This window comes from Ictalurus punctatus, chromosome 10 (assembly GCF_001660625.3).
Source record: "Ictalurus punctatus breed USDA103 chromosome 10, Coco_2.0, whole genome shotgun sequence".
NCBI classification, from domain to species: domain Eukaryota; kingdom Metazoa; phylum Chordata; class Actinopteri; order Siluriformes; family Ictaluridae; genus Ictalurus; species Ictalurus punctatus.
This window is the reverse complement of record NC_030425.2, coordinates 9,941,841-9,969,534: the sequence shown is the minus strand read 5'-3', so window position 1 is coordinate 9,969,534 and position 27,694 is coordinate 9,941,841. Positions and strand designations below refer to the sequence as shown.

General features: G+C 39.5%; 2 protein-coding genes across 2 annotated transcripts; both read left to right on the top strand.

Moving 5' to 3' along the window:
- Nucleotides 1-355: 355 nt before the first annotated feature.
- Nucleotides 356-7,662, top strand: LOC108270631 (vitellogenin). The gene is made up of 27 exons (XM_053683135.1): nucleotides 356-420; nucleotides 552-572; nucleotides 661-812; nucleotides 892-1,143; nucleotides 1,234-1,395; nucleotides 1,490-1,638; nucleotides 1,749-1,899; nucleotides 2,025-2,182; nucleotides 2,257-2,422; nucleotides 2,516-2,641; nucleotides 2,906-3,124; nucleotides 3,210-3,427; nucleotides 3,502-3,599; nucleotides 3,702-3,826; nucleotides 3,918-4,019; nucleotides 4,120-4,251; nucleotides 4,444-4,630; nucleotides 4,717-4,819; nucleotides 4,917-5,102; nucleotides 5,236-5,492; nucleotides 5,580-5,950; nucleotides 6,316-6,360; nucleotides 6,549-6,599; nucleotides 6,699-6,902; nucleotides 7,005-7,156; nucleotides 7,252-7,390; nucleotides 7,472-7,662. The coding sequence occupies exons 1-27, from the start codon at nucleotides 381-383 to the stop codon at nucleotides 7,613-7,615; spliced, it is 4,110 nt and encodes a 1,369-aa protein (XP_053539110.1). The 5' UTR covers nucleotides 356-380; the 3' UTR covers nucleotides 7,616-7,662.
- Nucleotides 7,663-15,378: 7,716 nt separating this feature from the next.
- LOC128628790 (vitellogenin) lies at nucleotides 15,379-25,505 on the top strand. Its single transcript, XM_053683361.1, has 29 exons — nucleotides 15,379-15,498; nucleotides 15,630-15,650; nucleotides 15,739-15,890; nucleotides 15,972-16,223; nucleotides 16,314-16,475; nucleotides 16,570-16,718; nucleotides 16,829-16,979; nucleotides 17,106-17,263; nucleotides 17,338-17,503; nucleotides 17,597-17,722; nucleotides 17,986-18,204; nucleotides 18,290-18,507; nucleotides 18,582-18,679; nucleotides 18,782-18,906; nucleotides 19,002-19,103; nucleotides 19,204-19,335; nucleotides 19,491-19,677; nucleotides 19,764-19,866; nucleotides 19,964-20,149; nucleotides 20,283-20,539; nucleotides 20,627-20,994; nucleotides 21,365-21,409; nucleotides 21,572-21,622; nucleotides 21,720-21,923; nucleotides 22,026-22,177; nucleotides 22,273-22,411; nucleotides 22,493-22,628; nucleotides 24,539-24,990; nucleotides 25,404-25,505. The coding sequence occupies exons 1-29, from the start codon at nucleotides 15,459-15,461 to the stop codon at nucleotides 25,503-25,505; spliced, it is 4,653 nt and encodes a 1,550-aa protein (XP_053539336.1). The 5' UTR covers nucleotides 15,379-15,458.
- Nucleotides 25,506-27,694: the final 2,189 nt, after the last annotated feature.

The window sequence follows — 27,694 nt, the reverse complement described above, 5'->3', positions numbered from 1 at the left end:
CACTATTCATTGATTGATTCGCTGACTGATGCTGATAATTACACAAATTACTGTAAAGATGTTTCAAGTTAAAGTCAAACAAACGTTCAAGTGAATTGATTGGCATAATGTTCTATCTGTTAGTTATATTTCAGAATTTTATATATATATATAAAAAAAAAAAAAAAAGTACTGGAACTTGTGGATATTGGCTCTGCCTTAACATGACAGAAGGGTAAGTTAACCTGACCCGGAATGATTACTTTGTATCAGCTGTTGAGTCAGATCTAGTCTGCAGTACATCAAAACTAGTTAATAATCTACTTAAGGTTATACTTAATCAGCAAATTTCATACAATAAAAACATAGGTTCTTGGTGGATTCATCACACACCACCAGCCATGAGAGCTGTAGTGCTTGCCTTGACTCTGGCCCTTGTGGGTAAGTCATTACTTGAATAGTTTCATTTCCAAAAAACGTATCCATTCAAAAACCTAGAAAGATATTGCAGAATTTCACTATTTCTGAATATGACTATAGAGTATAACATGTTTATTCCTATTTTCATTTAGCAAGTCAACAGATTAACCTTGGTGAGTAATGTTTCTAAGAATGCATTAAAATAATGAGGACACATTGTTATGTTATTTCAGTGAAATTTACTGTAAAATATTTCATCAGTTCCAGAATTTGCTGCGGGTAAGACCTTTGTATACAAGTATGAGGGTTTGCTCTTGGGCGGTCTGCCTCAAGAGGGTTTGGCTAAGGCTGGAGTCAAAGTCAGCAGCAAGGTTCTCGTCAGTGCTGTAGCCCAGAACACCTTCCTCCTGAAGGTAAACTTATTCTTTCTTCCATGGATGGTGCTACCAAGACAGGCATACACAGTCTTTAACTAAATGTTGCCCCCCCCAGCTCGTGAATCCTCAACTGTTTCAGTACACTGGCATCTGGCCTGAGGATGCTTTTGCTCCTGCTGCAAAGCTTACCTCAGCACTAAAGGCTCAGCTAGAAGTTCCCATTAAATTTGAGTATACTAATGGCATGGTAGGGAAGGTATTTGCCCCTGCTGGAGTCTCTGCTACTGTTCTGAATCTGCACAGAGGTATCCTCAACATCCTTCAGCTCAACCTCAAGAACACACAGAATGTGTATGAGCTGCATGAGGTAATGAATACATGAGTGATATTTATTACCAGTGCTATTAAAATTCTGTTCTGACCTGACATCTTAGCTAAAGCTATTTCATTCTTAAAGGCTGGACCTCAGGGAGTCTGCAAGACCCACTACATGATCAGTGAGGATGAAAAGACCCATCAAATTGCTGTGAGAAAGTCCAAAGACCTGACCAACTGCCATGAGAGAGTCATAAAAGATATTGGTTTAGCTTACACTGAAACGTGTGTGGAGTGCCAGAAGGTAATTTCACAAGCTGTCGGTGAGTTCTGTCTTTGCAAGTGAAATATCTAAAGCAAGAATCACACTTAATTATTTAATTATTTCCTCACCACAGAGGGTTAAGAGTCTGACTGGGACTGCAACATTCAGCTACACCATGAAGCCCACTGATACAGGTGCTCTGGTTTCTGAGGCTATAGTTGAAGAGGTCCATCAGTTCTCACCCTTAAATACAGAAACTGGGGCAGCTCAAATGAAAGCCAAGTATGATCTATATTCTTATATTTATGACTTGTTGCAGTGTTTATAGAATGTATTTCTGAATATCTGTTTTTATTTAGAAATTTCTATAATAGTAAATAATTTTATTTCAGGCAAATTCTGACTTTAGAGGAAGAGCAGAATGCCCCGACTGCACCCCTTCCAGGCGAATACTTGGCCCGTGGATCCCTGCAGTATGAATTTGCTACTGAGATTCTTCAAACCCCAATTCAACTTCTGAAGATCAATAATGCACAGGCCCAAGTATACTTATTAGTTTATTTTAATTCATTCTTTCATTTTCCTTCATTCATTTGGAGAAAAGCTTATCATAATTTAACAGAACTGACATTGTTGTCACTATCAAACACTTTTTGATTCTTTAACAGATTGGAGAGGTCTTGCAGCATCTGGTTGAAAATAATCAGGCTATGGTTCATGAGGACGCTCCTCTAAAGTTCGTCCAGCTTGTCCAGCTCATGCGTGTAGCTACCTTGGAGAGTATTGAAGCCATCTGGGCTCAGTACAAGAACAAACCTCTTAACAGGTGAAGTTTAATTGAATATTATCATGGAATTAAAGCCCAGTTTATGTGTTTTTCTAAAATCCTTAATGTGGCAGACGGTGGATTTTGGATGCACTTCCTGTTGTGGGTACACCAGTAGCTCTGCGATTCATCAAGGAGAAGTTTCAAGCTGATGAGCTTGCTGTCCCCGAATTCACTCAGGCCCTTCTGGTTGCTTTGCACATGGTCACCGCTAATCCAGATGTCATCCAACTCACTGCTGTGAGTGGAAATCCCTCATGTAATGTATTTCAAGTCTGGCAGAACCTTGTATAAATGCCATAAAATATTGTAACCTTTTCCTCCATCAAACAGAATCTGGCTATGGACCCCAAAGTCAAGAATATTCCAGCGCTGCGTGAGGTGACCATGCTTGGCTGTGGTTCTATGATTGCCAAATACTGTGCTGAAGTTCCTACATGTGATGCTGATCTCTTGAGGGTAAAGCTTCTGTTCATTCATTCGCATTTGTGTAAACAATTTCAGTGATATTATATTACAGTACTCATCTAAAAGAACTTATATAAAAAACAGTTTTCTAAGTTCTATGTTTTCTCCCTCTCTCACTTATCGTAAAAAATATTTTCCTCGGTTTCAGACAAAAGATAACATCAAATAAGACTACAGATATGGGAGAATTGTGTATATGATCAGTGAAAATAATGAGTGACCAGTAACTTTTTGTATCTAAACTTTTATTATTAGCCTATCCATGACATTGCTGCTGCAGCAATTTCCAAGGCCGAGATTCCTGAAATCACACTGGCTCTTAAGGTGCTGGGCAATGCTGGCCACCCTGCCAGCCTTAAAACAATCATGAAACTCCTGCCTGGATTTGGAAGTGCTGCTGCTGCCGCTCCCATGAGTGTTCAAGTTGATGCCATCTTGGCTCTTAGGAACATTGCCAAGAAAGAACCAAAGTTGGTTAGTATGGGATGATGTCTAAACACAAAAGCTGTTGTGACAGATTGTGTCCCAGGAACTTAATCATCTTATTTTGTTGTTTTAGGTTCAGCCAGTGGCACTGCAGCTTTTCATGAACAAGGCATTACATCCTGAACTTCGCATGGTTGCCTGTATTGTGCTCTTTGAGGCCAAGCCGTCAGTAGCCCTTATGGCCACTCTTGCTGGAGCTTTGGAGAGGGAGCCCAACATGCATGTTGTCAGTTTTGCTTATTCTCATATCAAGTCTCTGACCAGAAGCATGGCCCCTGATTATATGCATGTGTAAGTTTTATTAGCACCATTACTTCAGAGCTGTAAACCTAGGCCAAAACTAATCATTTTTACTGATATTGCAGGGCTGCTGCAGCAAATGTTGCCATCAGGATGCTGAGCCCCAAACTGGACAGACTGAGCTATCATTTTAGCAGAGCCATCCATTTCGATCTCTATATCTGTATGTTTCAATATGTTTGTTTCATTGTATAATATTTGCATATTTCAGGAACAAATATCAATTTTGCCACTACAATTTTTGTATAATTATTTCTGTTAAAAGCTCCTCTCATGGTTGGAGCTGCTGGTAGTGCTTACATGATCAATGATGCTGCCACCATCTTCCCCAGAGCTGTCATAACCAAAGCACGAGCCTACCTGGCTGGAGCTGCTGCTGATGTTCTTGAGGTAAAAATATGCCATTTTATGATAGCATTAAATTCATTATAGGTTTTTTTTTGACCACATTCACTGCAATTTATTATTTTATTTCAACCAGGTTGGGGTGAGAACTGAAGGACTTCAGGAAGCTCTACAAAAGACTGTTCCACATGATGAAAATGCTGATCGCATCACTAAAATAAAGCGTACCATAAAGGCTGTGAGCTACCTTTAACAATGTATTTGTTGTGTTCTTTTACCGTTAGGCTTGAACTGTACATGATTTATAATGCATGCCCTTCCTCTGTTTGTACTCCAAGCTGATGGACTGGAAGTCTTTACCAACCAATCAACCACTGGCTTCCATCTTTGTCAAAGTTCTTGGTCAGGAAATTGCTTTTGCCAACATTGACAAAACCTTCATTCAAGTCATCATCGAACAAGCAGCACAAGTATTTTCATATTTTCAATTAATCATTTAATTTAAGCAACATAAATAAGGGCACAAATACATTATTCAATTAAATATTTTATTAGAAATATGTATCAGTTTAGCCTTGAACAAAAGATTTTAGTTTGAACATCCTTGAAAATAACTGCAAAAAATTATAATCTCATGCAATATACATGTAATACATCTATAGATTGCTACTGGACCACGTTCTCGTGAACTGTTGAAGGAGGCTGTTGAAGCATTGCAGAAAGGCTTTGCCTTCCAGTATGCCAAGCCCCTGCTGGCAGCTGAAGTGCGCCGTATTCTACCCAGTTCTCTTGGTGTGCCAATGGAGCTTTCTTATTACACTGCTGCCGTTGCTGCTGCAGATCTGAATGGTATGGCTTTCTTCATAAAAGTAACATACTAGAGTAAAGCATGTATATTTATCTTTCTGACAAACTTCTTTCATTCATTCTTTTAGTTAAGGCAACTATTACCCCTCCTTTACCTGAGCATCCAGAGACTCTCACTCTTGATCAGTTGATGAAGACTGATATCCAGTTGCAAGCTGAGGCCAGACCAAGGTAAAATTTCAAAAAAGACACATTAAAGACAAAAATCTTGAAGTTTCTATGAAGCTTTGGAAATTACATGAACCTATTCATCTTGTTTTGCTTTCAGTGTTGCCCTCCAGACATTTGCTGTAATTGGAGTGAACACTGCCTTGATTCAGGCTGCTGTTATGGCCAGAGGAAAGTTACACACTGTTGTACCAGGGAAAGTGTCTATAAGAGCTGACCTTCCAAATGGCAATGTAAAGCTGGAGGTTCTGCCTGTTGCTGTTCCTGATCATATTGCAGATGTCAGGTAAGAGAAAGACAAGTGAAAATCTTTACCTCTCCATGAAAACAAAAATTAGAGTTCCTCTGAAAGCTGACAAATATACAACTGGCTAAAAAACAAAAAAGATCAAGCATGTTGATTGACTGTGTATCTTCAGCTTTGAGACCGTTGCTGTGACCAGAAACATTGAGGACCTCCCCACTGAGAGAACTGTATCACTGGCACCTCCAATGCCCTCTGATGCTGCACAGAGGTGGATACCTGCTTCAGTTCAGAAGAACTTGTGTGGTGTTATTCCGTATATTAAAATCAAAGGATGTATTGAGGTTTCCTCCCAGAATGCTGGCTTTATGTGTTTAAATCCTCTGTATTATATTGTTGGACAACACTCAGCTCGAATTTCTTTGGCAAGAGGTAATTAACAAAGTCAAATTTGCTTACAACCAAATTCAGATAAGATTGAACAGTAACACGGAAGAAATACTGTTGTTTGTGCTTCAGGTGATGGTCCTGCACTAGAAAGACTGGAGCTTGAGGTACAAGTTGGTCCTAAAGCAGCTGAAAAGCTTAGGAAGGAAAGCAGCAATGGTGATGTTCAAAGTACTGAAGAAAGTACCATCCTGTTGAAACTGAGGGAAATTCTGGCGGCTGGACTGAAGAATATTAACTCCAGCTCAATCAGTTCTTCATCCTCTGCCAGCAACAGCAAGAGTTCTAACAGCAGCAGGAGTGTTAGCAACAGCAAGAGTGCTAGCAGCAGCAAGAGTGTTAGCAACAGCAAGAGTGTGAGCAGTAGCAGGAGTTCCCGCAGCAGCAGGAGCTCCAGCAGCAGCAGCAGCAGCAGCAGATCTTCCAGAGCTCGCAGGACCAAGGTAAGACTTCATCATGTAACCAACATTACATAGGGGGCCTGATACTTAATGCACTATTTAATGCATTATATTCAGTGAAAAGAAAAAATGCATCATATCCCACTGTAATGTCTACAGCCTTCACATGCAATGCCCAATAACAAAAACAACAATAATAATAAATAATAATAATAATAATAATAATAATAATAATTACAACAATAATATTAATAACAAAAACAACAATAACAAAACTAATAATATTAATAATAACACTTGTTTGTCCTCTGCTTCTAATTCTCATTTCGATGCAGAAGTATATTGTCTTGCATTTCATATGTCATATGTTGCTCATTGGTGAAATGGCATTTATTGTTTCTTCCTAGAATACTAATTCATATGCTCAGTTCAGGAAGTTCAATAAAGAACAGGTAATTCCCAAAGAATCTCTTCAACTTGTAGTCTTTCAACCACTCCCTTTCAGCTTGTTTTTAAATACTTAAATATATATATATATATATATATATATATATATATATATATATATATATATATATATATATATATATATATATATATATTAATACTTCTTTATTTGTTTTTGTACGTGGCCCCACAGGGTATGTCGAAAGGCAGCAGTGCATCTAGCATTGAGGCCATACAGAGACAGGTAAAATAACATATAGTATTAATTAATAGACATCTTAATTAGACACCCAGAAATGGGTGTTTCTATAAAAATGACTAAGGTCCATGTTTACAATTTCAGGCTAACCTACTTGGAGATGCTGTTCCACCTGCTTTTGCCATCATTGCTCGTGCTGTTAGAGCTGACCGCAAGCTGGGATTCCAGATTGCTGCTTACATGGACATGCCCACTTCAAGAGTACAGATTGTGTTGGAGTCTATTAAGGAGAATGACAAATGGAAGATATGTGCTGATGCTATACTTCCAAGCAAGCATAAAGTCGCTGTAAGTTGCTACAAAAGATTCTTAACAGAAGTGTTTTCAACACTTTCTCTTTATATAATCTAAGGTTTTATTGTTTGCACTGAGCAAGGACTCTCCTATTAGGCCAGGTTTGCTATTGGTGAGCAGTGCCAGGACTATTCTGTAACTGTCAAGGCTGAAACTGGTCTGCATGAGGAACATCCTGCTGCACGTTTTGGGTTGGGCTGGAACAGAGTACCAACAATCCTAAATTATGCTATCCCTTTGGCAAAAAGGTACTAAGTCACAAAGATCACAGCAGCAAATCTATTGCAGTCTGTCACAAGTAATTTTACAAATAAATTTTCTCTCTCTGTTCTTCTGCCAACAGGGCAAGGGAGTACATCCCTAGGGTAGCTTACCTGGTTGGATGTAATGCTGATAGTGCTGATAATGATGAGAGAGAAGTCAACCTTATTGTTGCCCTACCAACTCAAAAGTCTGTCAACATTGTTTTGCGGATTCCAACGGTGAGAATGTTTATGAAGTCTTTGCATGGTTTAATACTTGTAAATAAATATTTAACATTTTATTGTGGTTTGCCCTTCCAGATGACAGTGTCAAAGCTAGATGTGCCTCTTCCTATTGCCATGCCCATTGAACAGGATGGAACTATCCCAGCTCTCCAGAATTTGGACATTTGGGCCATTGTTAAGAAATGTCTAAATGATATCAGAGAATGTTCTAGTACATGATTTCAAATATGCAAATTAATTAAATGAAATAAAGAGCATCCAAAAGACAAAAAAATATTTTCAGCTGTGTGTATTTTTCTTTACTTATGTGTGGTTTGAGTGAAGATGTTTTCTAGAAATAATTATAAGAAAAATGGGTAGGTGGGTAGTTCTCTAACAAAACTCTTTGATCAGAGCCAAATCAGAGCTTGTTCTTGTCCCCAGTGCTCCTTAGGTATTAAGCAAGTAGTTCAGGAAAAAGTCTTGTGTTCTATGTGTGTCAATCTAAAACTCCATAGGATAAAAATTAATTAAATAAAACCCAGAAAGATCACATTTTTTTTTAATTCAGACCTTTGATAAGTTTTGCTTTGATATTCTTTGCTATGACACTTGAAATGAAGCTCGAGCGCATATAATTTCATTGATTATCCATGAGATAATATAATAGATATTATTCTTGCATTTGTACATTTTGCTTAAAGTTCACCTGTGCTACAACAACAACAACAACAACAACAACAACAACAAAAAACAAACATATGAAGTCAAAGTAATTGTCCATAGTACTCCCAAAATAGGATTACAGATTGAGGCATAAATCGAGAAAAAAAACATTAGAAAAACTAGTCAACTTTAATTTAGAGTAAGTGTAATGTACCAACCTGAGCAAAATTTAAAGGAACCAGAAAACATTCTGACGGTACTGTAAATGTACAAGTGAGAACAGAGTTGAGCACAAGCTAATTAGTGCACAGGACCTGAAACATACAAGATACACGCTGAAATTCTGGTCTATCATCTCATAATAATCATTTGCTCTTGAACACAAATGTCTTCATTGGATAGCAAAATCAAAAGTATTGGCCTTGCTGTTCCAAGACTATGGTATTTTCAAAATATAGTTAATTAGCTACTTAAAGAAGTTTTGGTAGTGTTGTTCTTGTGTTTGAATGAAAATCAATCTAGGAAATAGAGCAAATACATTATATTATCACAAATAAACGGTAGCGCAATTATTTTTCGTATTTTCACAAGTGTATCTGCCTCATCTGCAATGATAGAATCTTTGAAAATAAAAGGAAATGCTGAACAGCATTTCAAAACTACACACAAAAAATCTGTGGAAAAGAATAATGGAAACGTTAATAGTTCAAGTGGCAGCACAACAGTCAGTTTTCATGTGGCCTAACGCAAAAGGAAAAGTGGCAATGACTGCATTGTTCTGGGTCAGTCATGTCTTGGGTAGACAAAAAAATTCATTCAATGATAGAGAAGACATCACAGACATTCAATTGTTAAGTGCCATAACAAGGAAATGTAAATCACAGGTGAAACCACTGAGGAATGTCATTTGACATTCAGAACAGGCTCAGAACTCCAGCATACCAAACACTTCTAAACATGTCCAGTCCTTGGAATATAAACTGGGTAACCCCAGGGTGAGAATTAAGTAGCAGTGGGGCAGTAGGGAATGAAGTGTTCTGTGCTTATCTGAAACATGGATGTTGCATTCATTACCAGATATGGAAATCCAGCCTGCGGAGCCCTTTTCCATTCATTACATGGACAGAACAGCAGAAGCCAGTTCATCGATAAAGAGTAGAGTGTGTCTTATTGTGAATGAGAAGTGGTGTGATAGTAACAACACTGTCATACTATTTCAGTCCTGCTCACCCAACCTGGAGCATGTGATGATCAAATGAAAATATTCACCTTGGTCATCATAACCACTGTTTACACTGAATATCAACCCCCAAGCTAAGCTAACAATACAGACTAGGCAAGAGACAGGGAAACAACAAAGGCTGGTTCATTGACTTTAGTTCTGCCTTCAGTACCATAGACCTGTCCAGACTCATTATCAAAGTAATAGACCTAGGGCTGAACACTTCATTTTGCAGTTGGCGTTTCAGCTACCTGGCGGGTCGTCCCCAGGTGGTGAGAGTTGTGAAGCACAGCTCAACACCTCTTATCACTATCCCAGAGCCACATCAAGGGTGTATTCTGAGCCATGACAGGCAACATCACAACCTACTACAGAATTACCACAATACAGGACCTCAAAGACCTGCAAAGATTTGTGAGGGCTGCAGAACATATCACTGCAGTGTCTCTCCCAACACTGCAAGACAATTACATCAAGTAATGCAGAGAAAATTCAAGGAAAACCATTAAAAACTTGACATATATAAAAATGTTAATGTGTTAGCAGAATTAATGCATTGAACAACTGCACTCAAGTAAGCTACAATACTGAGAGCTGTGCTACTTTAACCATAGACATTCTGAGCTGGAGCCTCACAGCTTTACATGGAACAAATTCTGAATCCCTGATCTAAGTTCAGCTATTGTTTTATTTACTTTGCATTGCTGGAACCTGATGCATTACACATATGTTTTCCACTTTCTACAGAATTAGATGTGCCAGAAACAGAGCATGTGTTTCTTAAGATTCCACTCTACTAACTCAAACTGCTCAGCACCGCCCGCTCATATGCCTTTTTTATAAGTTTACCAAGGGGCTAGCTAGACATCTATCAAATTAATTATTTTCATTTAATACATTTAAATAAACATCATAATTAGTATCTCTACTACTGTAATTGAGGCATTTATTCAAGCAATGTACTACAAACAGAAACAAGTACACTGCAGAGATATTTCAAGTCAGAGCAGGATTTGAGCAAATTTTGTTTTACCAGTCAACGTGTTTGGTATGTGAGCGGAGCATTTGCTTGTGCCATGAGCGCTTGAGCACACATGTGTGGGTCTGCATTCTTTTAAATAAAAATGAAGTCCAAGTGCAGATCTACTACAGAGATTTTGCAACTTTTTGAAGAAAAAAAAAACACTTTTAGGAGTAGGTTTAACTGGCCATACTTATAATCTTTCACAGAAATGCAGAAATGTACTTTTACTTTGCTACATTGCTGACGTCCTCTGTTACTGTTACATGTTAATAAATATATGTAGTTTTAATAATTAGTTTAATTATCGAACATACTAAAGATTTAACTGCACCAACACTGCACCCACCATCTCCTTTAGCTGCATATTGACCAGATTTAAAACTGCAGGTGTTTTGTGTTCATGCTTGCTGTTTGTCAACCAGGAACTGGTTGTGGATTTCAGAAAGGAACAACGGAGGACATACTCTGCTGATCTGATCAACAGGACCTTGGTGGAGAGAGTGAGCAGCTTCAGGTACCTCGGTATACTCATCAGCATGGATCTGTCATGGACTAAGCACACTTATAGTACGATATGGAAAGCCACACAGCATCTTTAACATTTAAGTCAGCTGAGGAAGTTCTCAGCTATACAGAAGTCCTTCTACACTGCCACTACAGAGAGCATCCTCACTGGGAACATCACCACCTGGTATGGGAACTGCAGTTCTGAGGACCACAAATCCCTAGAGAGGGTGATGACTTTTGCTGAACGGATCACCAGGTCAGTACTTCCCAGCCTGCATATCTTTTACACCAGGTGCTGCAGGACCAGAGCAGGAAAGATTTTAAAGGCTGTCACACACCCCAACAACACGCCTATACAACCATATGACCAGGACAGAGAGACTTAGGAGGTGCATCTTTCCCCAAGCCATTTCACTGCATTCTTGTCACTCTTGCCATTTCACTTGGCATGTCATGTCATGCCAAACTCATGACTCGGTTTCCCAGAATGCACCACAAACTACAAACAACGACTACAAATTCCCAAAACTACACACAGACACATCACCTTCTCCTGAGAACTAATCAGAGGCACATATTCCCAATTACACTCACAATCACACCACACATAAAAGAGACTCTCATACACAGTGTTGTTGCGAAGTAATACCCTAAGTTATATTTTGTCTCTGCCATTACCGACCTTGTCTTCTTGCCTTGCCTTGTTTGGACTGTTTGCCTGATCGCCTGACCACTGCCTGTCTTTGTTTATTGATTTCTGCATTATCCTTTGGACTTGTTATTTTATTAAACTGCCACACATGCACTTGCATCCCTCCTAACCTACATTACATAACAGATTACGTTGCTGCACTATGGATGCAGTAGAATTTATCAGAGGACAGAAGCCCTATATGGGAGAAGGAGAATTTTCCTTCCCTAATTCGAGCTAACCGGGAGTGGCTCAATGTGATGTACTCCATCATGAGGAAGTACATGTCAAGGAAGAGCCTTCCAACCAGGCTAGAACCATCTCCCACCCTTCCTCTCCCACTGTGGATCTCATCTTGCCTGCCGAGTTGATAGAGAACATCATTCAGCATCACTGCATCTCTGAGGACGCTGCTTAGAATCCCTTTTCAGCTGAGGATGCCATTCAGTCTCCCTGTTCAGTTGAAGCCATTGCTCTACCTTCCGGTGGAGTCAAGAGCTCCGCTTTTCTTCCCTGCCTCAGATGTTGCTCTGCCTTCTGCTCAGCTGAGGAAGTCATTCTGCCTTATGCTCGGATGACGATGTCGCTCTGCCTTCCAGCTCGGCTGTGGACGTCGCTCCTTTTCTTCGCTTTACACTGTATGTCGCTCCCCCTTCCTGTTCCTCAGAGGACATTGCTCCCCCCTCTGGCTTTGCGGAGAACTTCGATCCTCCCTCTGGCCTTGTGGAAAACTTCGCTCCTCATTCTGGCCTTGCTAGCACTGGTAATGTTTCCATTATTCTAAGAGCTACAGTTCATTGAGGGAACCATGAATGCTAACATGTACTGTGACATACTGCACAATAGCTTTCCTCCTCTGTTGCTCACACCGGAACAAGAGGCATTGCACTGACTGTGTCCAGTTAGGGATCTCTGTACTTACGTCCGCCAGTGGCGTAAGTTGGAGTAGCTGCTGGTCTGCTTTGGTGGCAACAGTAGAGGTGATGCTGTGTTGAGGAAGCGCATCTCTAATTGGATAGTGGAAGCAATCTCTATCGCTTATAATGCGTGTGTTCTCACTACACCTCTGGGCATAAGAGCTCATTCCACTAGGGGGGTTGCCTCCTCGAAGGCTTTGTCCAAAGGGGTATCCTTACAGGATGTGTGTGCTGCTGCGGGGTGGTCTACACCGCACACATTCACCAGGCTCAAGTGTTTTGCAGAGATAAAGTCCATCTCTACAGCGGGGAATTATTACATTTATAATGGAGAAGATGCCAACATGCACGTAACATCAGTCCCATTTGCAAAGCGAAGTTAAGTTACGAGAAAACAACTTTTGTTATGTCAAGATCACGAGAAAATTAAGTCGAGATCACGAGAAAACATCTGGGTTACACATGTAACAAATATTATACAGTCAAGTCAACTTACAGAGAGGAATTCAAAGCTAAAATAGAATTAAAATAATGAGTAGAAATAATTCCTGAATCCATTATGATTTTACTTGAAAATGTAAGGCAGCAGTTTAACAAAGGTTTTAACTTGTACCAGGTGGAATATTTTTTACAGTGAGATGTTAGGAAACTTTTTCCTTTTATGATGGCTAAAATTTAAATTAATAAAAAGGGAACATTTTGTAGAGTAATTTATTGTAATAAATGAAAATGATTAAATCAGTTGTTCTGTACTTTCTGTACAATGAGCAGAGAATGTTGACTTCTGGCAAAGAACTTGATGAGGCAACTATATAAATGTTTAATAGAACAGGGCAGTGGTGAGGTTCAGGTCACACTACTCCAGTTGTGAGGTTCAGGTCACTCTACTCCACTATTCATTTTGTAATGTATTCTAAATATTCCAGATTACCATCATGACATTTAACTGTATACTCAGAACATATAAAATTGCTGTAATATTTAAAAATGTATATAGTTTCATTTATAGTGGTTAATAATTATAGTAAAAATGCTGAAATAAAGTTTTACTATCGCACCATTTTTGGATGGATTGATTAATTATGTGTATAAGGCAAATTCTGTAGTTAGTGTATATCAAAATCAAAGTTTAACTAAGTGTTGCCTAGTTTGTTATTGACCCATCAGAATAACTAAATAAGCTGATTGAAGTTGAAAATTACACAAATTACTCTAAAGATGTTTTAAGTTAAAGTCAAACAAACTTTCAAGTGAATTGATTGGCATAATGTTCTATATGTTAGTTATATTTCAGAATTTATATATATATATATATATATATATATATATATATATATATATATATATATATATATATATATACACATTTCTTGTAGTTGGCCACCAGGTTTGCACACATCTCAGGAGGGATTTTGTCCCACTCCTCTTTGCAGATCTTCTCCAAGTCATTAAGGTTTCGAGGCTGAGGTTTGGCAACTCGAACCTTCAGCTCCCTCCACAGATTTTCTATGGGATTAAGGTCTGGAGACTGGCTAGGCCACTCCAGGACCTTAATGTGCTTCTTCTTGAGCCACTCCTTTGTTGCCTTGGCCATGTGTTTTGGGTCATCGTCATGCTGGAATACCCATCCATGACCCATTTTCAATGCCCTGGCTGAGGGAAGGAGTTTCTCACCCAAGATTTGACGGTACATGGCCCCGTCCATCGTCCCTTTGATGCGGTGAAGTTGTCCTGTCCCCTTAGCAGAAAAACACCCCCAAAGCATAATGTTTCCACCTCCATGTTTGATGGTGGGATGGTGTTCTTGGGGTTATAGGCAGCATTCCTCCTCCTCCAAACATAGCGAGTTGAGTTGATGTCAAAGAGCTCCATTTTGGTCTCATCTGACCACAACACTTTCACCCAGTTGTCCTCTGAATCATTCAGATGTTCATTGGCAAACTTCAGACGGGCATGTATATGTGCTTTTTTGAGCAGCGGACCTTGCGGGCGCTGCAGGATTTCAGTCCTTCACGGCGTAGTGTGTTACCAATTGTTTTCTTGGTGACTATGGTCCCAGCTGTCTTGAGATCATTGATAAGATCCTCCCGTGTAGTTCTGGGCTGATTCCCTACTGTTCTCATGATCACTGCAACTCCACGAGGTGAGATCTTGCATGGAGCCCCAGGCCGAGGGAGATTGACAGTTCTTTTGTGTTTCTTCCATTTGCGAATAATCGCACCAACTGTTGTCACTTTCTCACCAAGCTGCTTGGCAATGGTCTTGTAGCTCATTCCAGACTTGTGTAGCTCTACAATCTTGTCTCTGACATCCTTGGAGAGCTCTTTTGTCTTGGCCATGGTGGAGAGTTTGGAATCTGACTGATTGATTGCTTCTGTGGACAGGTGTCTTTTATACAGGTAACGAGCTGAGATTAGGAGCACTCCCTTTAAGAGTGTGCTCCTAATCTCAGCTCGTTACCTGTATAAAAGACACCTGGGAGCCAGAAATCTTTCTGATTGAGAGGGGGTCAAAAACTTATTTCCCCTCATTAAAATGCAAATCAATTTCTAACATTTTTGACATGCATTTTTCTGGATCTTCTTGTTGTTATTCTGTCTCTCTCTCTCTAGACTCAAATAAATCTACCATTAAAATTATAGACTGATCATTTCTTTGTCAGTGGGCAAACGTACAAAATCAGCAGGGGATCAAATACTTTTTTCCCTCACTGTGCGTGTATATATATATATATATATATATATATATATATATATATATATATATATATATATATATATATATGAAATATTTAACAGAAATAGTAAAAGGAGCAAATTTAAAGATAAAAAAAAAAAAAAAAAAGTACTGGAACTTGTGGATATTGGCTCTGCCTTAACATGACAGAAGGGTAAGTTAACCTGACCCGGAATGATTACTTTGTATCAGCTGTTGAGTCAGATCTAGTCTACAGTACATCAAAACTAGTTAATAATCTACTTAAGGTTATACTTAATCAGCAAATTTCATACAATAAAAACATAGGTTCTTGGTGGATTCATCACACACCACCAGCCATGAGAGCTGTAGTGCTTGCCTTGACTCTGGCCCTTGTGGGTAAGTCATTACTTGAATTGTTTCATTTCCAAAAAACGTATCCATTCAAAAACCTAGAAAGATATTGCAGAATTTCACTATTTCTGAATATGACTATAGAGTATAACATGTTTATTCCTATTTTCATTTAGCAAGTCAACAGATTAACCTTGGTGAGTAATGTTTCTAAGAATGCATTAAAATAATGAGGACACATTGTTATGTTATTTCAGTGAAATTTACTGTAAAATATTTCATCAGTTCCAGAATTTGCTGCGGGTAAGACCTTTGTATACAAGTATGAGGGTTTGCTCTTGGGCGGTCTGCCTCAAGAGGGTTTGGCTAAGGCTGGAGTCAAAGTCAGCAGCAAGGTTCTCGTCAGTGCTGTAGCCCAGAACACCTTCCTCCTGAAGGTAAACTTATTCTTTCTTCCATGGATGGTGCTACCAAGACAGGCATACACAGTCTTTAACTAAATGTTGCTCCCCCCTCAGCTCGTGAATCCTCAACTGTTTCAGTACACTGGCATCTGGCCTGAGGATGCTTTTGCTCCTGCTGCAAAGCTTACCTCAGCACTAAAGGCTCAGCTAGAAGTTCCCATTAAATTTGAGTATACTAATGGCATGGTAGGGAAGGTATTTGCCCCTGCTGGAGTCTCTGCTACTGTTCTGAATCTGCACAGAGGTATCATCAACATCCTTCAGCTCAACCTCAAGAACACACAGAATGTGTATGAGCTGCATGAGGTAATGAATACATGAGTGATATTTATTACCAGTGCTATTAAAATTCTGTTCTGACCTGACATCTTAGCTAAAGCTATTTCATTCTTAAAGGCTGGACCTCAGGGAGTCTGCAAGACCCACTACATGATCAGTGAGGATGAAAAGACCCATCAAATTGCTGTGAGAAAGTCCAAAGACCTGACCAACTGCCATGAGAGAGTCATAAAAGATATTGGTTTAGCTTACACTGAAACGTGTGTGGAGTGCCAGAAGGTAATTTCACAAGCTGTCAGTGAGTTCTGTCTTTGCAAGTGAATTATCTAAAGCAAGAATCACACTTAATTATTTAATTATTTCCTCACCACAGAGGGTTAAGAGTCTGACTGGGACTGCAACATTCAGCTACACCATGAAGCCCACTGATACAGGTGCTCTAATTTCTGAGGCTATAGTTGAAGAGGTCTATCAGTTCTCACCCTTAAATACAGAAACTGGGGCAGCTCAAATGAAAGCCAAGTATGATCTATATTCTTATATTTATGACTTGTTGCAGTGTTTATAGAATGTATTTCTGAATATCTGTTTTTATTTAGAAATTTCTATAATAGTAAATAATTTTATTTCAGGCAAATTTTGACTTTAGAGGAAGAGCAGAATGCCCCGACTGCACCCCTTGCAGGCGAATACTTGGCCCGTGGATCCCTGCAGTATGAATTTGCTACTGAGATTCTTCAAACCCCAATTCAACTTCTGAAGATCAATAATGCACAGGCCCAAGTATACGTATTAGTTTATTTTAATTCATTCTTTCATTTTTTCTTCATTCATTTGGAGAAATGCTTATAATAATTTAACAGAACTGACATTGTTGTCACTATCAAACACTTTTTGATTCTTTAACAGATTGGAGAGGTCTTGCAGCATCTGGTTGAAAATAATCAGGCTATGGTTCATGAGGACGCTCCTCTGAAGTTTGTTCAGCTTGTCCAGCTCATGCGTGTAGCTACCTTGGAGAGTATTGAAGCCATCTGGGCTCAGTATAAGAACAAACCTGTTAACAGGTGAAGTTTAATTGAATATTATCATGGAATTAAAGCCCAGTTTATGTGCTTTTCTAAAATCCTTAATGTGGCAGACGGTGGATTTTGGATGCACTTCCTGTTGTGGGTACACCAGTAGCTCTGCGATTCATCAAGGAGAAGTTTCAAGCTGATGAGCTTGCTGTCCCCGAATTCACTCAGGCCCTTCTGGTTGCTTTGCACATGGTCACCGCTAATCCAGATGTCATCCAACTCACTGCTGTGAGTGGAAATCCCTCATGTAATGTATTTCAAGTCTGGCAGAACCTTGTATAAATGCCATAAAATATTGTAACCTTTTCCTCCATCAAACAGAATCTGGCTATGGACCCCAAAGTCAAGAATATTCCAGCGCTGCGTGAGGTGACCATGCTTGGCTGTGGTTCCATGATTGCCAAATACTGTGCTGAAGTTCCTACATGTGATGCTGATCTCTTGAGGGTAAAGCTTCTGTTCATTCATTCGCATTTGTGTAAACAATTTCAGTGATATTATATTACAGTACTCATCTAAAAGAACTTATATAAAAAGCAGTTTTCTAAGTTCTATGTTTTCTCCCTCTCTCACTTATCGTAAAAATATTTTCCTCGGTTTCAGACAAAAGATAACTTCAAATAAGACTACAGATATGGGAGAATTGTGTATATGATCAGTGAAAATAATGAATGACCAGTAACTTTTTGTATCTAAACTTTTATTATTAGCCTATCCATGACATTGCTGCTGCAGCAATTTCCAAGGCCGAGATTCCTGAAATCACACTGGCTCTTAAGGTGCTGGGCAATGCTGGCCACCCTGCCAGCCTTAAAACAATCATGAAACTCCTGCCTGGTTTTGGAAGTGCTGCTGCTGCCGCTCCCATGAGTGTTCAAGTTGATGCCATCTTGGCTCTTAGGAACATTGCCAAGAAAGAACCAAAGTTGGTTAGTATGGGATGATGTCTAAACACAAAAGCTGTTGTGACAGATCGTGTCCCAGGAACTTAATCATCTTATTTTGTTGTTTTAGGTTCAGCCAGTGGCACTGCAGCTTTTCATGGACAAGGCATTACATCCTGAACTTCGCATGGTTGCCTGTATTGTGCTCTTTGAGGCCAAGCCGTCAGTAGCCCTTATGGCCACTCTTGCTGGAGCTTTGGAGAGGGAGCCCAACATGCATGTTGTCAGTTTTGCTTATTCTCATATCAAGTCTCTGACCAGAAGCATGGCCCCTGATTATATGCATGTGTAAGTTTTATTAGCACCATTACTTCAGAGCTGTAAACCTAGGCCAAAACTAATCATTTTTACTGATATTGCAGGGCTGCTGCAGCAAATGTTGCCATCAGGATGCTGAGCCCCAAACTGGACAGACTGAGCTATCATTTTAGCAGAGCCATCCATTTCGATCTCTATATCTGTATGTTTCAATATGTTTGTTTCATTGTATAATATTTGCATATTTCAGGAACAAATATCAATTTTGCCACTACAATTTTTGTATAATTATTTCTGTTAAAAGCTCCTCTCATGGTTGGAGCTGCTGGTAGTGCTTACATGATCAATGATGCTGCCACCATCTTCCCCAGAGCTGTCATAACCAAAGCACGAGCCTACCTGGCTGGAGCTGCTGCTGATGTTCTTGAGGTAAAAATATGCCATTTTATGATAGCATTAAATTCATTATAGGTTTTTTTTTTTTTTACCACATTCACTGCAATTTATTATTTTATTTCAACCAGGTTGGGGTGAGAACTGAAGGACTTCAGGAAGCTCTACAAAAGACTGTTCCACATGATGAAAATGCTGATCGCATCACTAAAATAAAGCGTACCATAAAGGCTGTGAGCTACCTTTAACAATGTATTTGTTGTGTTCTTTTACCGTTAGGCTTGAACTGTACATGATTTATAATGCATGCCCTTCCTCTGTTTGTACTCCAAGCTGATGGACTGGAAGTCTTTACCAACCAATCAACCACTGGCTTCCATCTTTGTCAAAGTTCTTGGTCAGGAAATTGCTTTTGCCAACATTGACAAAACCTTCATTCAAGTCATCATCGAACAAGCAGCACAAGTATTTTCATATTTTCAATTAGACATTTAATTTAAGCAACATAAATAAGGGCACAAATACATTATTCAATTAAATATTTTATTAGTAATATGTATCCTTGAAACTAACTGCAAAAAATTATAATCTCATGCAATATACATGTAATACATCTATAGATTGCTACTGGACCACGTTCTCGTGAACTGTTGAAGGAGGCTGTTGAAGCATTGCAGAAAGGCTTTGCCTTCCAGTATGCCAAGCCCCTGCTGGCAGCTGAAGTGCGCCGTATTCTACCCAGTTCTCTTGGTGTGCCAATGGAGCTTTCTTATTACACTGCTGCCGTTGCTGCTGCAGATCTGAATGGTATGGCTTTCTTCATAAAAGTAACATACTAGAGTAAAGCATGTATATTTATCTTTCTGACAAACTTCTTTCATTCATTCTTTTAGTTAAGGCAACTATTACCCCTCCTTTACCGGAGCATCCAGAGACTCTCACTCTTGATCAGTTGATGAAGACCGATATCCAGTTGCAAGCTGAGGCCAGACCAAGGTAAAATTTCAAAAAAGACACATTACAGTCAAAAATCTTGAAGTTTCTATGAAGCTTTGGAAATTACATGAACCTATTCATCTTGTTTTGCTTTCAGTGTTGCCCTCCAAACATTTGCTGTAATTGGAGTGAACACTGCCTTGATTCAGGCTGCTGTTATGGCCAGAGGAAAGTTACACACTGTTGTACCAGGGAAAGTGTCTATAAGAGCTGACCTTCCAAATGGCAATGTAAAGCTGGAGGTTCTGCCTGTTGCTGTTCCTGATCATATTGTAGATGTCAGGTAAGAGAAAGACAAGTGAAAATCTTTACCTCTCCATGAAAACAAAAATTAGAGTTCCTCTGAAAGCTGACAAATATACAACTGGCTAAAAAACAAAAAAGATCAAGCATGTTGATTGACTGTGTATCTTCAGCTTTGAGACCGTTGCTGTGACCAGAAACATTGAGGACCTCCCCACTGAGAGAACTGTATCACTGGCACCTCCAATGCCCTCTGATGCTGCACAGAGGTGGATACCTGCTTCAGTTCAGAAGAACTTGTGTGGTGTTATTCCGTATATTAAAATCAAAGGATGTATTGAGGTTTCCTCCCAGAATGCTGGCTTTATGGGTTTAAATCCTCTGTATTATATTGTTGGACAACACTCAGCTCGAATTTCTTTGGCAAGAGGTAATTAGCAAAGTCAAATTTGTTTACAACCAAATTCAGATAAGATTGAACAGTAACACGGAAGAAATACTGTTGTTTGTGCTTCAGGTGATGGTCCTGCACTAGAAAGACTGGAGCTTGAGGTACAAGTTGGTCCTAAAGCAGCTGAAAAGCTTAGGAAGGAAAGCAGCAATGGTGATGTTCAAAGTACTGAAGAAAGTACCATCCTGTTGAAACTGAGGGAAATTCTGGCGGCTGGACTGAAGAATATTAACTCCAGCTCAATCAGTTCTTCATCCTCTGCCAGCAACAGCAAGAGTTCTAACAGCAGCAGGAGTGTTAGCAACAGCAAGAGTGCTAGCAGCAGCAAGAGTGTTAGCAACAGCAAGAGTGTGAGCAGTAGCAGGAGTTCCAGCAGCAGCAGCAGCAGCAGCAGCAGCAGCAGCAGCAGATCTTCCAGAGCTCGCAGGACCAAGGTAAGACTTCATCATGTAACCAACATTACATAGGGGGCCTGATACTTAATGCACTATTTAACGCATTATATTCAGTGAACATAAAAATGCATCATATCCCACTGTAATGTCTGCAGCCTTCACATGCAATGCCCAATAACAAAAACAACAACAATAAATAATAATAATAATAATAATAATAATAATAATAATAACAACAACAACAATAATATTAATAACAAAAACAACAATAACAAAACTAATAATATTAATAATAACACTTGTTTGTCCTCTGCTTCTAATTCTCATTTCGATGCAGAAGTATATTGTCTTGCATTTCATATGTCATATGTTGCTCATTGGTGAAATGGCATTTATTGTTTCTTCCTAGAATACTAATTCATATGCTCAGTTCAGGAAGTTCAATAAAGAACAGGTAATTCCCAAAGAATCTCTTCAACTTGTAGTCTTTCAACCACTCCCTTTCAGCTTGTTTTTAGATACTTAAATATATATATATATATATATATATATATATATATATATATATATATATATATTAATACTTCTTTATTTGTTTTTGTACATGGCCCCACAGGGTATGTCGAAAGGCAGCAGTGCATCTAGCATTGAGGCCATACAGAGACAGGTAAAATAACATATAGTATTAATTAATAGACATCTTAATTAGACACCCAGAAATTGGTGTTTATTAAAATTACTAAGGTCCATGTTTACAATTTCAGGCTAACCTACTTGGAGATGCTGTTCCACCTGCTTTTGCCATCATTGCTCGTGCTGTTAGAGCTGACCGCAAGCTGGGATTCCAGATTGCTGCTTACATGGACATGCCCACTTCAAGAGTTCAGATTGTGTTGGAGTCTATTAAGGAGAACGACAAATGGAAGATATGTGCTGATGCTATACTTCCAAGCAAGCATAAAGTCGCTGTAAGTTGCTACAAAAGATTCTTAACAGAAGTGTTTTCAACACTTTCTCTTTATATAATCTAAGGTTTTATTGTTTGCACTGAGCAAGGACTCTCCTATTAGGCCAGGTTTGCTATTGGTGAGCAGTGCCAGGACTATTCTGTAACCGTCAAGGCTGAAACTGGTCTGCATGAGGAACATCCTGCTGCACGTTTTGGGTTGGGCTGGAACAGAGTACCAACAATCCTAAATTATGCTATCCCTTTGGCAAAAAGGTACTAAGTCACAAAGATCACAGCAGCAAATCTATTGCAGTCTGTCACAAGTAATTTTACAAATAAATTTTCTCCCTCTGTTCTTCTGCCAACAGAGCAAGGGAGTACATCCCTAGGGTAGCTTACCTGGTTGGATGTAATGCTGATAGTGCTGATAATGATGAGAGAGAAGTCAACCTCATTGTTGCCCTACCAACTCAAAAGTCTGTCAGCATTGTTTTGCGGATTCCAACGGTGAGAATGTTTATGAAGTCTTTGCATGGTTTAATACTTGTAAATAAATATTTAACATTTTATTGTGGTTTGCCCTTCCAGATGACAGTGTCAAAGCTAGATGTGCCTCTTCCTATTGCCATGCCCATTGAACAGGATGGAACTATCCCAGCTCTCCAGAATTTGGACATTTGGGCCATTGTTAAGAAATGTCTAAATGATATCAGAGAATGTTCTAGTACATGATTTCAAATATGCAAATTAATTAAATGAAATAAAGAGCATCCAAAAGACAAAAAAATATTTTCAGCTGTGTGTATTTTTCTTTACTTATGTGTGGTTTGAGTGAAGATGTTTTCTAGAAATAATTATAAGAAAAATGGGTAGGTGGGTAGTTCTCTAACAAAACTCTTTGATCAGAGCCAAATCAGAGCTTGGTCTTGTACCCAGTGCTCCTTAGGTATTGTCACGGAACGAGACTGAAGGCGGATGCAGGTGCAGGTCACCATCTGTATTATTTAAACCAGAAACAAACAAACAGATAAGCAAACACAGGGAGCGCGGTCTCTACGGACTATACTCACTCTGGTCCCCCAGCTACGACCGCTAGCATGCTACACATTAGCACATACCCGTATACTTCCCTCACTTGACGAACTCAACCAACTTTAATACTGCGCGATGTGCGCAGTCGCACGGGGGGGAAGGGGGGGGGGGTTAAATAACAAACCTAATTAAACTAAGACATTAACACCTGGGGCAAATCAGAGACTTAAGTCAGTGTCCAAGCGGGAAGTGAACGAAAACAAAAGAGTCACGTGACCAGTCAGCGGCCGTACCGCAGTGCCCTCTGCTGGCCGTGGCGTAACAGGTATTAAGCAAGAAGTTCAGGAAAAAGTCTTGTGTTCTATCTGTATCAATCTAAAACTCCATAGAATAAAAATAAATTAAATAAAACCCAGAAAGATCACTTTTTTTTTAATTCAGACCTTTGATAAGTTTTGCTTTGATATTCTTTGCTATGACACTTGAAATGAAGCTCGAGCGCATATAATTTCATTGATTATCCATGAGATAATATAATAGATATTATTCTTGCATTTGTACATTTTGCTTAAAGTTCACCTGTGCTACAACAACAACAACAACAACAACAACAAAAAACATATGAAGTCAAAGTAATTGTCCATAGTACTCCCAAAATAGGATTACAGATTGAGGCATAAATCGAGAAAAAAAAAACATTAGAAAAACTAGTCAACTTTAATTTAAAGTAAGTGTAATGTACCAACCTGAGCAAAATTTAAAGGAACCAGAAAACATTCTGATGGTACTGTAAATGTACAAGTGAGAACAGAGTTGAGCACAAGCTAATTAGTGCACAGGACCTGAAACATACAAGATACACGCTGAAATTCTGGTCTATCATCTCATAATAATCATTTGCTCTTGAACACAAATGTCTTCATTGGATAGCAAAATCAAAAGTTGCCTTGCTGTTCCAAGACTATGGTATTTTCAAAATATAGTTAATTAGCTACTTAAAGAAGTTTTGGTAGTGTTGTTCTTGTGTTTGAATGAAAATCAATCTAGGAAATAGAGCAAATACATTATATTATCACAAATAAACGGTAGCGCAATTATTTTTCGTATTTTCACAAGTGTATCTGCCTCATCTGCAATGATAGAATCTTTGAAAATAAAAGGAAATGCTGAACAGCATTTCAAAACTACACACAAAAAATCTGTGGAAAAGAATAATGGAAACGTTAATAGTTCAAGTGGCAGCACAACAGTCAGTTTTCATGTGGCCTAACGCAAAAGGAAAAGTGGCAATGACTGCATTGTTCTGGGTCAGTCATGTCTTGGGTAGACAAAAAAATTCATTCAATGATAGAGAAGACATCACAGACATTCAATTGTTAAGTGCCATAACAAGGAAATGTAAATCACAGGTGAAACCACTGAGGAATGTCATTTGACATTCAGAACAGGCTCAGAACTCCAGCATACCAAACACTTCTAAACATGTCCAGTCCTTGGAATATAAACTGGGTAACCCCAGGGTGAGAATTAAGTAGCAGTGGGGCAGTAGGGAATGAAGTGTTCTGTGCTTATCTGAAACATGGATGTTGCATTCATTACCAGATAACCAGAAAACTTCGCTCCTCATTCTGGTCTTGCTAGCACTTTGCTCCCCCTCGGACCGTGCGGAGGGTGTAGTGGAGAGTGACGCTCCCCTCTCAGGCTTCACTTTGAGCTTTGTTCCTCCTGCTGGCTGTGCAGTAGCTATCGCTCCGCATTTAAGTCAGACCAGGGATATCATGTCATCTCTCTGTGGTGCGGAAGAGACTGCCCCACACCTGAATCTCAGAGAGCAAGACAAGTTCCTGTCCAAGGCCAATGAGACGGCCTCTCAAGCTAAGTTCCTGTCTGAGTTCGAAGAGGCAGCCTCCAAAGCCATGCTCCTGTATCATGTCAACAAGGTTCAGGTGTCCAAGGCTGACAAGACGGCCTCTCAAGCCATGTTCCAGTCTGAGGTTGATGTCACAACCAACCAAGTTCTGGTCATGCCTGAGTCTGCTGACCCTGCCTACCAAGTTGTGCCTTCCAGTTCCGCTGAGGATGTCGCTCTGTCTTCCTGTTCTGCTGAGGATCTCGCTCTGCCTTCCTGTTCCGCTGAGGATGTCGCTCTGCCTTTCTGTTCCACTGAGAATGTTTCTCTGCCTTCCTGTTCCCCCGAGGACATCACTCTGCCTTCCAGTTCTACTGAGGATGTCGCTCTGCCTTCCAGTTCTACTGAGGACGTCGCTCTGCCTTCCTGTTCCCCCGAGGACATCACTCTGCCTTCCAGTTCTACTGAGGACGTCGCTCTGCCTTCCAGTTCTACTGAGGACGTCACTCTGCCTTCCTGTTCCACTGAGGACGTGGCTCTTCCTTCCTGTTCCGTTGAGGACGTCGTTCTGCCTTCCTGTTCTGTTGAGGACGTCGCTCACACCTGGGTGCTGTCTAGAGACTCCAGAGAGCCTGCCCCAGCCTCATGCCTGCCCCTCAGCTCCCTGAGGAGCCTGCTATCTGTTGGACAATGCCTACCTCGGGACCTGAGGGGCTGTGAAGACATTTTGCCCAGAGGGCCAGGACTGCCGCCGGAGGGAGTGTTTTCTGGCACTCTGGGAGTAGCGTCTTTGGGGAGGGGTTCTGTCATGTCATGGCAAACTCATGACTCCATTTCCCAGAATGCATCACAAACTACAAACTTGGCCAATTACTACAACTCCCAAAACTACACACAGACACCTCACGTTCTCCAGAGGATTAATCAGAGACACCTGTTCCCAATTACACTCACATTTACACCACAAATAAGAGAATCTCATACACATGTCTTTGCAAAGTAATATGCTTAGTTACATTTTGCCTCTGCCATTACCAAAACTTGATACCTTGTTTGTTCATTCTGGTTTTTGCCTTGTTTGGACTGTTTGCTTGATCACTTGGCAGAGGGCCTGTCTTTGTTTATTGATTTCTGCCTGATCCCTTGAACTTGTTATTTTATTAAACTGCCATACCTGCACTTGCTTCCATCCTCAACTCCATATGTGACACTGTACCTGCTATGAATTCGAATCTGACCAATAAACCTTGAATCTTGAATCATATCACACAAATTAAATAATTAATTGTTTTAAGTAAATAGGAAACTCACTGTTTTTGGATTCCAAACTTTTATACTTCCTTTGTTCAGCAACGAAAAAAAAGTATTACATCTAATACTATTTGCATATGACACTGCACCTTAAAATGATAAGGTGAGGTATTTTTTTTCCATTTTCAAAAGATCTTGGGATCAGTTAATGAATATAGCTAAATTACTTTTAACAGTCTGTGGGAGATGGGATATAATGAACAAAAAAGGTGAGGTGTTCAAAGACAAGTGTGTCTTGCCTACAGTCAAGTATGGTAGTGGGAGTGTCATGGTCTGGGGCTGCATGAGTGCTGCCGGCACTGGGGAGCTACAGTTCATTGAGGGAACCATGAATGCCAACATGTACTGTGACATACTGCACAATAGATTTCCTCCTCTGTTGCTCACACCGGAACAAGAGGCATTGCACCAACTGTGTCCAGTTAGGGATCTCTGTACTTACGTCCACCAGTGGCGTAAGTTGGAGTAGCTTCTGGTCTGCTTTGGTGGCAACAGTAGAGGTGATGCTGTGTTGAGGAAGCGCATCTCTAATTGGATAGTGGAAGCAATCTCTATCGCTTATAATGCGTGTGGTCTCACTACACCTCTGGGCATAAGAGCTCATTCCACTAGGGGGGTTGCCTCCTCGAAGGCTTTGTCCAAAGGGGTATCCTTACAGGATGTGTGTGCTGCTGCGGGGTGGTCTACACCACACACATTCACCAGGCTCAAGTGTTTTGCAGAGATAAAGTCCATCTCTACAGCGGGGAATTATTACATTTATAATGGAGAAGATGCCAACATGCACGTAACATCAGTCCCATTCGCAAAGCGAAGTTAAGTTACGAGAAAACAACTTTTGTTATGTCAAGATCATGAGAAAATTAAGTCAAGATCACGAGAAAACATCTGGGTTACACATGTAACAAATATTATACAGTCAAGTCAACTTACAGAGAGGAATTCAAAGCTAAAATAGAATTAAAATAATGAGCTGAAATAATTCCTGAATCCATTATGATTTTACTTGAAAATGTAAGGCAGCAGTTTAACAAAGGTTTTAACTTGTACCAGGTGGAATATTTTTTACAGTGAGATGTTAGGAAACTTTTTCCTTTTATGATGGCTAAAATTTAAATTAATAAAAAGGGAACATTTTGTAGAGTAATTTATTGTAATAAATGAAAATGATTAAATCAGTTGTTCTGTACTTTCTGTACAATGAGCAGAAAATGTTGACTTCTGGCAAAGAACTTGATGAGGCAACTATATAAATGTTTAATAGAACAGGGCAGTGGTGAGGTTCAGGTCACACTACTCCAGTTGTGAGGTTCAGGTCACTCTACTCCACTATTCATTTTGTAATGTATTCTAAATATTCCAGATTACCATCATGACATTTAACTGTATACTCAGAACATATAAAACTGCTGTAATATTTAAAAATGTATATAGTTTCATTTATAGTGGTTAATAATTATAGTAAAAATGCTGAAATAAAGTTTTATTATCGCACCATTTTTGGATGGATTGATTAATTATGTGTATAAGGCAAATTCTGTAGTTAGTGTATATCTAAATCAAAGTTTAACTAAGTGTTGCCTAGTTTGTTATTGACC

Excerpts from the sequence above, each read along its gene's own strand:
- LOC108270631 (XM_053683135.1), top strand. The coding sequence starts at position 381 with ATGAGAGCTGTAGTGCTTGCCTTGACTCTGGCCCTTGTGG. Across the intron at positions 2,423-2,515 it reads ATGTCATCCAACTCACTGCT|AATCTGGCTATGGACCCCAA; the intron begins GTGAGTGGAAAT and ends TCCATCAAACAG. Across the intron at positions 3,125-3,209 it reads CCAAGAAAGAACCAAAGTTG|GTTCAGCCAGTGGCACTGCA; the intron begins GTTAGTATGGGA and ends TTGTTGTTTTAG.
- LOC128628790 (XM_053683361.1), top strand. The coding sequence starts at position 15,459 with ATGAGAGCTGTAGTGCTTGCCTTGACTCTGGCCCTTGTGG. Across the intron at positions 15,499-15,629 it reads CTTGACTCTGGCCCTTGTGG|CAAGTCAACAGATTAACCTT; the intron begins GTAAGTCATTAC and ends ATTTTCATTTAG. Across the intron at positions 19,678-19,763 it reads TGCTGCTGCAGATCTGAATG|TTAAGGCAACTATTACCCCT; the intron begins GTATGGCTTTCT and ends TCATTCTTTTAG.